This window comes from Haliaeetus albicilla, chromosome Z (genome assembly GCF_947461875.1).
Source record: "Haliaeetus albicilla chromosome Z, bHalAlb1.1, whole genome shotgun sequence".
NCBI lineage: Eukaryota > Metazoa > Chordata > Aves > Accipitriformes > Accipitridae > Haliaeetus > Haliaeetus albicilla.
The window spans coordinates 15,891,055-15,906,598 of record NC_091516.1 but is presented as its reverse complement, the minus strand read 5'-3'; the positions used below and the strand labels follow the sequence as shown (position 1 = coordinate 15,906,598).

The 15,544-nt window shown below is 41.3% G+C and overlaps 1 protein-coding gene across 1 annotated transcript in view; it reads left to right on the top strand.

The window, feature by feature from the left end:
• Positions 1 to 7,740, top strand: part of MAP1B (microtubule associated protein 1B) — a 75,101-nt gene extending 67,361 nt beyond the window's left edge. The window contains exons 6-7 of the mRNA XM_069776643.1: positions 2,028 to 2,266; positions 3,005 to 7,740. Of these exons, the coding sequence (XP_069632744.1) occupies positions 2,028 to 2,266; positions 3,005 to 3,160 (395 nt within the window). The 3' untranslated portion in view covers positions 3,161 to 7,740. The remainder of the gene's footprint in view (positions 1 to 2,027; positions 2,267 to 3,004) is intronic.
• The last annotated feature ends 7,804 nt before the right edge of the window (positions 7,741 to 15,544 follow it).

Genomic DNA, 15,544 nt, shown 5'->3' with positions numbered 1-15,544 from the left:
CGGTGCGCAAAGGCCATATTTAAATGCATGAATTTCACTAATTTAACTTGTGTAATCTGAGAAACTTGATGTTTCAAGTACATAAAATCTAAAGAACTTAATATTAGCTGTCTAAACTGTTAACCAACTAATAGCATTAAAAGTACCACTTTTATAGGTGAAGTGAAATCAGTAGCGAAGTGAACCACTTTATTCATTGTAAGATAGAAGTATGCACAATTCCCTTAACATAAATTAATGCGATTTAATATTGCGGGAGGCAAAGGTACTATCAGCCATTGGATGCTTTGCTGGATTAATTTTAAAAGGTGTATTTTAAAAAATTATAAGCATAGTAAGAGAACTTTCAGTGAACTAAGCATGTACATCACGTAATCCGGTTAAAGTCTTATGCCATCAGTGATGACTAAACATATAGAAAGTTAATGTCATTTTGAATAACTGTTATGTATTCTAAGTAGTAATAAAATATGAATTAGATTATGGAAGGAGGCATTGTGCTAATCTGTTGTTTCTGGCAGATCTTGTTGAGGGTGTTTGGGGGATACTTTGATTTTGCTATTGTCAGGACTGGTGTTCTGTTGAAAGCTTTTTTACAAGGAGCAGATTTAGGATTCAGTACAAATAAACCAGCATTCAACTGTCTTTAGCTTCCCCATTTTAAGTGGTCCACTGTTCCTTTCTTACACCATCATTTGCATGCCTCTGTTAGTAGATGCATTTCAAAGCAGCAGTATAGTTCCTCATGCTGAACATTTCTCCAGCACTTTAGCTCTATGTGAGGTTCTTCTTCCTTAAAGCATACTTCTCAGGTACACGCCAGAGCAGAAGACAAAGCACTCTTTGATAATGACATTTAAGTGTAAAATGTAACATCTAATATTTTATCCAGTGTTGGTATCCACAGTTCAGAAAGATATATCACAGATTTTTTATGATAAAAGATAATAAAAGATTTTGTAACATAACCAATAGTAAGAACTTTCTAATTCAGGAAATCTTATCATATCACGATGCTTATTTGGCATATTGCCCTGTGATGAATGGCAGGACATGCTAGACAACTGTAATAGACTTTGCTGGCCTTACGGTATGTGACCCTAAATACAGCGTATTGCTCAGGTAGTAGTTTACCAAGCTTCATCCTCTGTAACAACATGAGAAGGCTAACAGAACATAAATGGTGATCATCTGGATAAAATTACTGGTTGAATCCTGATCTTCAGTTCATACGATGATCCACTGCACAGCAAAAGCCGCTTTTTTGGGGGTAGTATTTTTAATGTGAGTGTTTAAACCTTCTAGTTCCTTTTGACTGAAGCTCTTCTTTGAACAAGTACTACACTATCTGCAGCAGCAAAAACATGCTTCCCCCCACTTTTGCCATAAGCAGCTACTTTGTGTATGCAAATAAGGATCCAGCAGGCAAACAAACACTTGTTCTCAGTTGCCTGAAGTAATTGCTTTACAAGTTTCCCTGTCCTCCCAAGTTCCTCTTTGACCCTCTTTCTGCTCACATGTAGTACTTTCCTGATGCACCTGTAAGGCAGGCTGAGCATATCAACAGCTACCATGTCTTACCATGTACTGATAACCTGAATCTCAGGACTGCTTCAAATCTGCATGGCTCCCAGTGTGACCCTAGATTTTATAATTGTGCATACTTGAGACTTTCAAAAAGCTGTACTTCTTAACCTGGAAGATAATACCACCATTTATTGAACAGTAATTCAGTAGTCACAGCCCTGTGTAGTAATTGTTGGATAATAGCAGTGTGTTACTGGCAAAGGTTTGGTTAATTTTTGGTTATGTGGTAGTGAGTTTGTATTGTATTATATAGTTACCATTATTCAGGTTTTTCCTCCCATTACAGTCATAAGAGGGATACAACAAAGCTCAAACATGTCATTAGGTGTAGGAGGGTGAAGCTATAATTGGACACATCTGACCTGAGTGGCTGTAATAGTAATTAATAAATGCATGTTTTTAACCAGCCTGTGATATATTTTGTTGTTTGGTTTCCAAAGGACCTGGGAATACTAAGGTGCCAAAATCTACAGCAGTGCCTCCAGGACCTCCGGTGTATTTGGATCTGGTGTACATTCCCAACCACAGCAATAGCAAGAACGTCGACGTTGAGTTTTTCAAGAGGGTGCGGTCATCCTACTATGTGGTGAGCGGGAACGATTCTGCAGCCGAGGAGCCAAGCAGGGCTGTTCTGGACTCCCTGCTGGAGGGCAAGGCGCAGTGGGAGAGTAACATGCAGGTAGGCTCTTCACTAGTATCTCTACCTGGAAATTTAACCTTCTCTGGGAAGCCACTACAGGAAGCCAGAGCGCCTCTGGAGTGGATGGCAGCTGCTGGGGAATGGAGTCCCCAGACTGGCCACCTTGCTTCACTGATGATGTGAGAGGACACCCGAGTCAAGGATGGAGCTGCACCACACTCAGCTGGTCCCCCATTTCTGGCCCTTCTGACCTGTTCCTGGTCAGAATAAAGTAATAAAACAGTTGGGAGCTGCTTTACAGGGCCATTTGGCTGTTTCATATTGTTACTGTACCATATATGATCCAAGTTTGGAAACGTTGCAGTTTGTAAGTAGGAAAGAAAAGTGAATGTTTCATGGTTTATACGGTAATCATGTACACTTGGAAACTTCATGTGCCTTTCCATCATGACCAATAAGTAAACAAAATATTTGGCCATAATCTGAAGACATATCAGTGCAGACTACGGACTGCTACTTCTCTGGAAAGCTGCATCTCAGCACCTTACAAAACCAAGGTTTTATTTTGATAAACTACTTCTTTGCAGTCATATTACCTTACCTAGGTGTTTACTTTTTAATTTTTATCCGTCCATTTATTCAAGTATTTATTGCATAAAGACCTACTCTTTCCAAAAGGGAAACATACTTGTTCGCTGGGGCTTCTTACAAAGCTGTTTTTCTTAGCAGCTGTTTCTGTTGTCCGTTCCTCAGGACTTCTCCTGTTTTGTGTTGCAGGTGACCTTAATCCCCACCCACGACTCAGAAGTAATGAGGGAATGGTACCAAGAGACCCATGAGAAACAGCAGGACCTCAACATCATGGTTTTGGCAAGCAGCAGCACTGTTGTTATGCAAGATGAATCTTTTCCTGCATGCAAGATTGAACTGTAAGAATGAGACCATGCACCACAAGATTAAACTTTGTTTCGAGAAATTCTTCAGTTTGAAAACACCTTTTCTAAAAATTCAACCCATCTCTTTCAACTGCTGAACTATATACCTGCCAAATGCTATACTGTGTCACAGTGATGCAAGTCACTAATATTTTTCAGTCTTTGCTGATTGCTAAGGGAAATAACATTATTCCCATAGTAAGGTTCAAATTACTACGAAAATACAGATCCAGTTTCATCTCTGCTGAACGTTTGGAAACCATGCACTAGCAACCCCAACTGACTTCTGCCAGGTAGAGGCATTTGCCCTCTAAAGAAACACAAAGAGAGAGAAAGAGAGAGAGGGGTAGGAGGAGAAAGTAATAAATAATTAGTTCTGCATTAGTCTTATGGCAATAGATGTATCGCTTACTGCAGTCTGCTTATGCTCTCACATGAAAAGAAACTTTTAAATTTGTATCAATCTGAGCTATTGCAAAGGGGATCATTTTTACAGAATTAAGTTAGCTGGAAAATAAAAAGAAATAGAACATGGCTAGGAAGGGATGTACAAGCTAAACACTCATCAGCAGTTTTCCATTTTAATTTGAACTCTGCATACTGACATACCATAACAATCATAGGCCAAATATGCACGTAGTCTGCACCCCATCCAGAAGTCTAAAACCTTTCTTTCAACATGCAGAATTGTTGGTCTAAGGCATGCTCCCAGTGAAAGTCCACTCATTCCAGCCAGAACTGACCAGTCCACATGCTTGAACACCCACGTCCACTGTCGATTAACTGAAGCAAAATACCAAAGCAGTCGGGAGGACATACAGTAGACAATTTGCCTTAGAAAGTGACTTGAATGTACAAAGAAACTTGATGCACTTATTTTTTAACGTTGAGACAGCAAATTTATAGAACATCTGTGTAGGATCATAGTTACACCAGTAAAGAAGTGTGAGTGTGCATGTGTGGTACAAGAAACCTATCTGACTGGTCAAATGGCTTGGTGCTATGAATTATATATGTTAATTATGTGAACACTTCATTGATGCACCTGGACAGCTCAACAAGGCAAGCTGAGCATTTTTTTGAAAGCTTCTTTTGTACTGTGGAAGCAAGATTGAAGGGGTGTCCAGTATCAGAGTTACAAAACTTAGTGAAACATTCTGAATGATTAAAAAGGTTACCTGCAAGCCTGTACAGTATTCAACCTTCCTTTGTCTTACCTTATTTTATTTGTTTAATTTAAGAGTGAATATGGGAACAAATGTACAGAAACCTTTTTTTTTAGTGATGTGTGAACTTTTAATAGATGAATTTTTAACAAACGTTTTCATTTACAGGAAAATGCAAAGAAAAATTTTTCAGGTGAAGGCAGTTTTTTTAGTAGTTTTGTAAGATAAATGAATAATATTGTTTAAGGTTCTAGTGAGAATGGATATTGAGGTAAAATTCATTGAAAACAGTCAACTGCCAATACCTTTTGGGGGGTGGGGGGATGGAAGGGCACCCTGGTGGTAAAATTAATCTATTGCTGATGACAGAAAATGGGATTTGAAAAGTTGATTGCCTAATACTTACAAGGGTGTAACCTACATTCTCAATCCTTGCAAGACATTGAAAAAAGATAGAATAAGCAATAAGCTAAAATAAGTCACCCTTTCCTTTCCTTTCCTTTCCTTTCCTTTCCTTTCCTTTCCTTTCCTTTCCTTTCCTTTCCTTTCCTTTCCTTTCCTTTCCTTTCCTTTCCTTTCCTTTCCTTTCCTTTCCTTTCCTTTCCTTTCCTTTCCTTTCCTTTCCTTTCCTTTCCTTTCCTTTCCTTTCCTTTCCTTTCCTTTCCTTTCCTTTCCTTTCCTTTCCTTTCCTTTCCTTTCCTTTCCTTTCCTTTCCTTTCCTTTCCTTTCCTTTCCTTTCCTTTCCTTTCCTTTCCTTTCCTTTCCCCCTTTCCTTTCCCCCTTTCCTTTTCCCTTCCCCTCTTTCTTTTCCTTCTCTAGACTTGCAGAGGACTGTTCTGTGATTAAAGACAGTTCAGATTTTTTAGTCTCAGAAGTCTTACCCCAATTAAAAAAAAATTGTCACATTGTAGAAGGTTTGCAAATCTGAAGTTAAAGAAGGTGTAAAGGCCTCCAGAATGGAGATATGTGCTGGTCTGTATGATTCACAATTATGTCTGGTATTAAGTTTCACAAGGTAGTGAACTATGACCTCATTTTATTTTCTTTACTTATAATTTATTTCAATTTTACATTGTTAGGATATTTTTGTTTAATAGGTATATGTTTGCACTCCTAATTTTTATGAGTTTCTTTTTTTATACTGCTTTAGGGTCCTTTAAATGTGGGCTCCTGAGGCCCATTTAATGCTGTGAATTACTGTTTGTCAGTTGTTGGGGGTTTTCATTTATTTTTAATGCCTTCTCTTTTTTAGGTATCTCTAGAAATGCTGTTTTATTTATTGCTATACCTTTTAAGTTTTTAAGAGTAACTCAGAATGACTATGGCACAAAAGGCAGATGGAAATGTATTGTGAAGACAAGCATGTTTGCTGGGCTCATAATCATTCACTTAAAATTGATTTTGTAATACGTAGTCTACAAAGTTATAGGCAAATGTTTGGCAGAATAGTTGTACTATTTCTACAATTCTTTCTGCTTTGTCTACTTTCTTATCTAGGTCAGATTTCAAAATTTTTGAGTGGGTGGGAACAGATTTTCTGATTTTCTGACAGTATCTGAAATGGTTTGTATCTCTGCTTTGGTAGAAAATCTGTTTTAAGTACAGCAGTGGTCCTAAGACTAATCTCACTTACGCCACTTGCTCCTGTGAATCAGAAGCAATTTCACTAGAGTCAGAGAAGTTACAGTCATTTGGTCCTGGTCCTACTGTAAATGAAATTGGAATCAAGCCTTAAGTCTCCCCAAGCAAGTTTGTGATGGCTCAAGCATTTGTTTTACTTTAAAAATACTACTAATAATAATTAGACAGTTACAGCTGATCTTAATATGTACATTCGCTTTTTTGCTGCTACAAGAATATTAAAACCCCAGCCTGGCTATTCTGTGGTATTGTAATGCCTGTTCCATCCATTCCCTTTCAAATGGCAATGGTGCCTGGGTGCAACACAGCGATGAACTCCTCCATTAGCTCCTCTTGCCCTTAATGTCTTTCCTGCCTGTTGAACTAATCTAACTGTGCTAGTCCTAGTACTACACAATTAGTTTAGTGTAACAGTCATCAAAATGTACCGTGTACATTAACGATTAGTGCTGTTGATCAGCACAGATTTCTAGGAGCATGGTTTGTTATTGATTACTCTAATTATAAAGATTCAATATCTGAGTGTAAAAGACACTCCATTTAAATGATGGTAGTACCCATAACAGCATCCCCAGTCATGATCTTTATGCTATTACTATACTGCTTCATATAATTCAATGAAGAATTAACTTTGGAGATCCCACCCCACTCCTGAACTTGGACAGGGCCTCTCTTGCACGCCTTTTCAAAGTCCTGTGGTGGGCCTGACTTCATTGACCTCTATTTTCACCCCATCTTTCATAGAAATCACTTTTGATTTTTTTTTTCTTTTACTTACTTTACATACTGTGGTGAATGGAGATAACTGTGTATATGAATGTCATTTTTTTCAATTGTCTACGATAGCTTATGCATTTTAGGAGAGTTCCGGTACTCATTTACTAAGATTTAATCAATTTGTTAATTGAATTTTCAATCCCTCCCACCACAAGCAAGTCAGCTCCAAAGAGCGCTTACTGTGCATTTGGGACATTTCTGTCATACGCTTCTCTTTGTTCATCTGTCGCCAGAGGTTCTTGCTCAGTAATGATGTTTTGAGAGAAATAGTAATTTTGTTGGTCTGGATTTATTAGAAAAGGAAAAAGTATAATGTTTACACTTGAAAGAAACTGTAAGCTTTCATCTTTTCACTTAGTAATTGAACAAAACACTAAAAGCAACTAGGAGTAAGCATTTCTTAGAATGCAATTATATTATTCACCTGGTTTAAAAATGTTTGCTATTTAAAATAAAAAAAGAAAAAGTCTGTTTGTTGTGACTTTACAAAAAATCTAAAAAAATTAAGTAGCTAAATAAAACAATGGCATAAAAATATAGAAAGAAAAAAAAAAGAAGAATTAAAAAAGCAGCTTCTCCTCACTAGACTAGCTAGAAGCTCCAGATGGCAGGAGCTACTTCTTCAAGACTGGGCTGTAATTGCAACCTTGAAAGAGGAAATCTGAAATGAGCTTTCACACATTTGCATGCAGCCATTATCTTCCAAACTAAGGAAAGAAACAGTCTTGTGGCTGGCTGAGAAGCACCTCACACACCTCCTCTCTCTTGTTCTGAATGGTGTTTGTGTCAGTCTGCAGCTGTGTATGGTATTATGTCTTATAATCCTGCATCACTTCTATTCTATCCAGTCATATCTAATGTAGAAAATTAGTTTCCAGTGAAAGTAATATGTAGTGCTTTTATGATATTTGTGTGCAATATCCCCTCTTCCATTGAGGATATTTGATGTAAAGGAAACAAACTCAGTTCCACAATAAAATACAAAAGTGGTAAAGTGGTGTTGACATGTTTCTTGTCTTTGTGTATGTATGTATTTTTAAGTTTTTCCTTTCCTTCAATCATAACTACCTACTATATGGTTTTTTTTCTCAAAAGATCAATGACTATTTAAATGCTAGATAAGAACCAACTTCTATTTAGAAACTGGAAAATAAATGCAGAAGATGATTTTTATCTCTTGTGGTGTAAAACATTACCATGACGTACCATGACGTGGCTTCTTTCTGTTCTCATTTCTGTATCCCCCAGCAGCATGAGAAAACACCTCATTTTCAGTAAGTACACTTTCAAGGCGCTGTGTCAGAGATGACACCCAATAAAGTGACATCAAACTGAGCCCACCCTGGTTTGGAAAAGAGGTCTCTTCCAAAGCTGTTGCAGTTTAACAAGAGTGCACAACTTGCCTTCCGTGGACATGAACCCTTCCTGACCACCACTGCCCAGTAATCCCAGTGAGAAGGGGATAGAGTATCTGGGGAAACTGGGCTCTCGGTTTAGTTTTTTTACTTTACGAACATCAGACTTTTCCTCTACTGCTGTTAAAGGGACGCTGTAAGATTAGGCTTTCTGCCTTTGTAGTTTTGCTTGCCCCTGCAATGCCTGCTGTGGTGAGGTGCAGCAGTCAACGCTTACATACAACGCTTACTTGGGGAGATAGTAATGACATGAAAGCAGAAAAAGGCTGCGCAGCAGGGAGCAAGGGCTGCTCACCCCCAGGAGAAGCAGTGGCCCTGAAGGATTTCCTTCACCCTCAAACAGCAGTCTTTTTTTGTGGGCTCTTACGCATCTCCAATGTCTAAGGTTTCATTTGTAATTTCTAATGACATTAACAAATTCTGTGCTTGGCTTGAATTGGGCTGAGCATGGCGAAGTAGATTAAAATGAAGACCAGATGAGGGGAGGCAACTGCTGCAGGTCTTATATCTCAAGTGATAATCCTGTGTATGTGTACATCAAGGTTTTTTGAACTGTTGTTGTAGAGTAGCTTGATGCTACTTAAAATATATTAAAATGATTGTGCAAAGCAGACCAGGTCAGCTTCAACCCCAGTTATTCACCTGCAGCTGCAGGGTGAAGTTCTGGATTTGCACAGGTGGGACCACCCATGGATACCTGTGGATAGGGGCAGGTCAGCCTGGTCTGTAGCATTTGGCCTGCTGCTTCCAGATGCCAAATGAAAGCTCCTTTCTTCAACACAGCTGCTGAGAAGGAGAAATTTTATTTCCACTAGTGTTGTTAATGAACAAATTCAGTCAGCTTATGAACTATTTAAGATGGCATGGGAAAATGACAGTCCCTCAGACCTTTTTGGTCCACCTAAAATGAGGGATCTGTCTTGTGGCATCCAAGACCTAGAGACTCTTTAGTACTAATTTCTAGTGTTCTGTGGTTGAGAGTTAATTGTAGCTTTTCATGGTTCCTAGGATGGGGTGAAAAGAGGTGTCCAGGGGTCTCTTGAGTAATAGCCATAGCGACGCCTCATAGATTCAGCTTGTTCCCAGCACTGCAGAAAAGCTCCTTGGCTTCCTAGAGGGTGTCTCTGGGCACATGGTACTTCTGCTACATGAGCATTGCCCATGTCCTTCACTCAGCAAACTGTTTTTGACCACTGTCTACTGTTGTAGTCCCTACTTTCATCTCCCACAGACACAACCAGTCCACACTCACATGAAGGCCCTAGGGCATTGTCCTCTGCTGTGCTGCGTGTGCTTCCTTCAGATTCAGCCCAAAACCACCAGCGGCTGAGTAATGCTGAGTGCCCTCAGCTTACCAGGGGATTTGCTGGTTTTCCACTGCATGCGCAGCATCATTTCCACCAGAAATTAAATACTTACGAGAACTAAAGAACTAAATCAGCAAACACTGTTGTGTGCATGAGCTCTGTTTGCTGGTGATGTAGCTGCTTCTCTGCAGTTCAACACCTCCAGTGTTACCAGCCCCAGTGTGAATAGCTAGCAAGGCAGGGGTGGAGATTGACTGTGTATCTGCTGCCAGCTTCACTGCCAAAACAACTGCATGCCATGATCTACAGATCGTACTGCAGCTTGGCCCATCACCTGTGCTTCTGAATTACAGAGAGGTTAAGTGAAATAGATGGAGATTATGTCCCAATACAGCCAAAGCTAAATATACATAGCAATGTCTATATACGCTGAAGTTACACCCTGTATACCTGTTAAGGTCCAGAAATTAATTTTGACTGAGCTTTTACAAACCTCATGTTATTTCAGCCCAGCTGTGTTACTTTCTCAGCTTGAAGAGTTGGAAGGTAAACTGAGCCACTGAGCCACTTACATACTTAATATGAACCCCCCAGAGTACAAGTCAGTATTTCCAGGAAGAGTTTACAGTTTCCAAAGATGTAATTATAGCAACAGTTACCACGCGTAATGACCAGAACAGGCTCGAAAGTTTCTTTCCCAATTCACTTAAGGGAGGAACTGTCAGGATTTGCAATGAACAAGATATACTGAAAGCTGAATTTTGTCCTCATAATCTAATGTGCTTGTCAATGGGGCTCTAATGCTATTTCTGTGCCTGGGGCATCTGCAATTCAGGATGGGTTGAATGGACTTGAGTTTATCAGAAAGGTTTAAGAGCAGCAACAGAGTTAGTACTATGCAATTGCTAGCTGAGTTCAGTGACAACTTTGTGATCACTGAAAGATATATCTATTTCCAAGGGGAGACTGACCCAGACTAGGTGGTACAGTTTCCTATCGTGTTCAGTATCTTAAGTTACTCTTGAATTAATATTTAGTCACTAATTCTTGACTTATACTTCATTCTCCACAGTTTTATTTTGAAAGAGTCACTGTCAAGTTGTTTGTCACTTATGACAGCAATAGTTTCTCTTCTACAAAGAGCCCTGTCCTCATCTCAACATTTTCTACCATTAAATTTCAGGGAAGGTAAATTTAACTTTACTTTCCATGAATGTGCTCAAATACTCACTTGAAATACATTTTTGAAGGTTCAGTTGTAGTTTCTACATGAACAGCCCCAGCAAAACCAGCAGCAGTACTTGCAGCATCAGATGCTGCTCAGTGGACCGCATCTTGCATCCCTCAAAGTCAAGGGTGCAACAATTCCCTGTTGTAACTATGACTTCAGCTTCCTGAGGAGGTGGGGAGAAAGAGGACACTTGCTAATCTGTGACCCAGGCTGTCTTCTGCCTGTCTCAGCTGCACAGTGACGGCTGCTCAGGTCAGAAACCCCCTTGCACCAGTCAACCTTCATCTGCAGCTGGGGTAGGTCATTGTCCTGGTTCCACAGTTTTAGGGTGACCAGAAAGCCCTGGGACAGGCAGGCAAGCAACTGGGACAAGCCACTGGGGGAGGGAGCAGGTGCTTGAAGCTGTGGGAAGGTGCTCAATACCACCGCTGTGTGTAGGTCACAGCAGCATCTGACCAGGTCTGAGAGCAACTAGTAACCCTATCTTGGCAAGGTCGGGTGTTATCATAAATAGGGCCCATCTTTGCAAGGCTTCAGGCAACATTTATTTGAGCTGCAAGGGAATAAATATGTAATTTTCCTCTTGTGAATAATGGATAATGATCTTCAGTGCTTTGCGGGTAGCGTTCTGCCAGTGACACTTGTAGAAGGAAGAGTTACATATTTACTTGCCTAATCAGCAGCGTATTTGGCATCTGCCATGGATTTGAATTGGGAAGATGCTTTTTGAATTGAAAGGAAGAACTTTAACCTTTGAAGTGCTGTTTTTTTCTCCTAATGGCAGCCAAATTCATGCCAACATATCAAACAGGCTTTGCATTTGTACTGGTTTCTGGGTTTTTTTGGCAAGTATTGTTGAGAGAAAGGTCTCTCCCATGCCTGGGGAAACACGGAAGAGCTGTTAACACTGCCTACCATGTACTAGTCTGGCAATGCTGCACCATAAGCTTTAGTGCAGGCAGGTATTATTTAGGTTGCTGGTCACCTCGTTTGCATGCTCAGCTCAGTGACTGTGTATGCAAATGTATTGCTTCTAGCACTGAGATTTTACTCTGCCTTTAGTTATACAGACACCAAGATAACGAGTAGGGAAATTATTCAAAGACTTTCACGAAGAAAGATGCACTCCTGTGATTTAGAAATATACCGACAAGGGAAAAAACTGTAATAGCTTTAACGCAAATCGCAGCTGTAGTCACAAATGAAAACAGGATGTGAAGGAACATTTCTAGGAGAGGTGATCAAAAAAAAGGAGATTGTGTTACTACCAAGAAAGATTTTGGTCTGTCCCCTCCAGGAAATATTTTGCCAGTCCCATCCACATACAGAAAGGTCTAGGCAGCTGTCTGAAACAGTGCAGCAAGGAGCAGCAACATTTCAAAAAGCTTGAGAGTGTCCTAGCAAGGGAGTGCTCAGTGGGTTGTGAGCTTGCATTGAATGAGTACCAGGGCGCAGGACTGGATGAACTCAGAAGCTTTTTGTCTTTGTAGAGTACAGAAGCTTTTTTTTTATATGCATATATACACACATCTACATACTTCCCTTCGCATCAAAGCTCACATTTAAGCAGCAGCAGATCAAAAGCTGCTGTATGACTTCTCTGCCCTCCTTCTAAATGTGGCTAGCTGCATCACAGAGGGTGATAGCTATCACAGGAGTGCACACAAAGCTGTGAGCATCCAGACAGAAGGGCTTTTGACTGCCTGGGACCCAGTTTCACTCCTAGCTGTTGGTACAAGTGTTCTTCAAACTTTTTTTTAAGAATAATCCAGCAAGCAGCTGAAAAACAGGTTGCGTAAGCAACATGATTTATGCAAGGTGGCAAACAATCAAGTCTTACTTTTCCTGGAGTGGGAAGGAGAAAAGCAGGTAAGTCAAGCTGAGTTACTTGATACTCTCTTGATTTTTCATGCTGCTGCATTTGTGGTGAACAGCTACCATCCCTGTCTCCCTTAGGAAGCTGAGCACATGCCTGAACAGCGTTGGTCTGTGAATTACCCCATTTCACAATTTGTCTGTCTTACTGTTGACCTTGCTCAAAGCTAGCAGGTAGGAAAGAGCACCAAGGAGGAGAGTACCTTCCTCCTTTCCCTCCAGCTTCAGTTGCTAATTCATATTTCCAACCTCCTCTTGAGACCGAGCTGTGTCCAGGGGCCTCAAACCTCAGGGTGCCTGAGTGTTTGGTACCCTGGGCTGCTTGCTGTCCACAGAGCCAGGGGCACTTTGCTGTCTGAGATGGGGGTGTGGGGCAAAGAGACATGGCCAGCCTCCTTGGAGAAGGGAAGAAATAAACTTGAGACGATACACAGCAGGAACTCGAAGGGGATCAAGAGTGAGGTCAAAGGGGAAGCAGTGATAAGGACTGCTGCAGAATTCAAGAAGGTGCAGGTAGGCTTGTGGGAAATATTATGATTTGCTAGGTGAGAAAACGTTGGGTTGGCAGAAGCTGGTTGCTATTGCCTGAGAGAGTGGTGAGACCTGGGGTGGGGAGAAGCAAGATGGAGGCTACTGGACCACAGAGAAATACTCGGCTAGGGCATGAGAGAGAGGGAAGAAGGGCCGTGGTGTGCAGGTGGCCCAGCGGGTGGAAGTGTCAGAAGTGGTTTCTCACTCAGGATGATAATGAGGGGACAGATAAATGAGGGCTTGGCAAAACTTTTGGCTCCTTAAGCCACAAATGGTCTGGACCCTCTGCTGCAGGTCTTGGGTTTGGTGTCCTTTACTTGGCCCCAGGAATCTGCTTTGCTGCCTGCAAAGCATTTGGCAGGGAAACCCCACTCTCCCAAGGGCAGAGGGGGATATGGGAGGAGACTCGGGAGAAGGCAGAGAAAGATTGTAGGCTTTGGAGCGGACTAAAACCATTCAAACCCACAGAGCCTGAAGTAAAGCAAGGAGGCAACCTGTAATATTCATTAACAGGCTACTCAGAGCTTAGAGGATTTTCTTCTCCTATTGCTGTAATAGTTAAGTCTAAATAAATGGAAAGGGGAGTTAGTTGTGGGGGAAGGGAAGCATGCTCTGTGAGAGAGCGGCATGCATGGCAGCTGGCAGCTTGCTGGAGCTCAATTAGCATTAGCTTGGTGCATCTACCGAGGAGGGTGAGGAAGGGTGGAGGTGGGGCCAGAGACAGGCTCCTTGTGCTGCCAAGAAACAGATGCTAACAAGAAACAAGAAGAAATGTGGCAGTGCCCGCTGTGGCCTAGCCAAATTGTGTCTCATAAGCAACACGATCAGCAGCTGCAGTGGCTAGAGGCCATGTGTCAGCAAGGAAGGTCTTAAAACTGTGGTGGTATAGAGGAGATCCCAGAAGGGAGAGGTGGTGTCTGTAGAGACAAGCTGAGAAAGGAATCAGGATGCAGGAGTGATTGTAAACCTTTGGAGATACAGCCCATATTCTGACACTGAAGAACTGAAGTATGCGGTCAGGGAAGGGATGCTTCATTTTCCCGTGGCTCAACTAGGAATGACGACCTCTTTAAAGCCACCAGTTTTAAGGAAATTGTCCTTAAGAGCATGTTTGGCCTCTCCCACTCTCCCTTAAGGCTCCCTAACTTCTAGTAATCAAAAAGCAGTTAGACCAAGAAAGAGGAAAAAGACTTCAGGAGACTTGAGGAAAGTTGCCCAAGAAAGTCCACTGCTGATTTAGTTAGTCAAGGCACAAAATCATCCACTTAACCTGGAGACAGCACTCTCCTACTGCAGTATGGGAGAAACTATGGTACTTGCTGAAAAGACGAGGTGAAGGACCTTACTGTCAAGTTCTTGGATGTGAAAGAGCAATCAGGCTCTGAGTGCATTTGCTGGGAATAAGAGAGGTATTTGGTGCATGCTTTCCTACACTTCAAACAAGTTCACTTTGCAGATTCGCAGCATGTTCTCACTGGATTTACAGTGAGTTTGTGATGTAAGCTTTACCACTCTAAGACTAGACAGGTGCATGATAAAACTGGAAATGCTTATCAGACCCTGTGGTGAAACACAGTGAGACAACATGTGTTGCCATAACAAGCAGCAATACAGCAGGTCTGTTGCTAGGGTGATCCTGTTTTCAAGGAACTTGCCCTGCCATGGGCTGCATAAAGTCGCTGGCTGCAGCTAATGAGATTCAGCGATAACAAGGAATGTAAGTAGGGATGGATGCTGATGCATTCCACAAGCAATGCACTAAGATCCTTTCCTCCCTTGCTGTTTCCTTGTGCCAATAGCCACATTGTTTTACCAATCTGAAGAATGGGGCATGCGACCATGTACACAGCTAAGACAAGAAAAGAATTAGGTCAAAACCCCCATGAAACAGCACCCAGAATATGAAAGGAAACTGCACTGCAGTTGAGGCTCCTGGGTGTGTGCTGAGGTGATTGTGCGTGTTTCTCTACTGACCTTAAAAATGGAGCAGAGCAGCACTAGTAAAGTCAGAAATTTCTAACTTCCTTACAGGGAAGGCACATCTGACTGCCTGTACAAGTGCTAACTCACTAGGCTGAAATTCTTTAAAAGTAGTTTTAAAAACAGTCTAAAGTTAGACTCCCAATTCCATATATAGTAGCCTGAATTTTCCAGATGGGTTGAGAAAGAAAAAAGCAATCAGTATACATTAATCCTCTTAGTGTCTGAAGTTCAGAGTAACCAAGGTATTCTTTCCTGTGACAAACCCCTACTGAAACAACTTGTGTTTGAAATTCTTCCCTCTTCTTTTGTTCCTTCCACCCTCTACACCTTTCATCACAGGCAAGCTTCTTCTTATGCCTTTGTTTCTTTGTGTTGTCTCCACCCCACCCACTGCTTGGCTCATGGCAGGAGGAAAATATATCATATACCGGGTGAAGACTTCTAAACCACACGTGC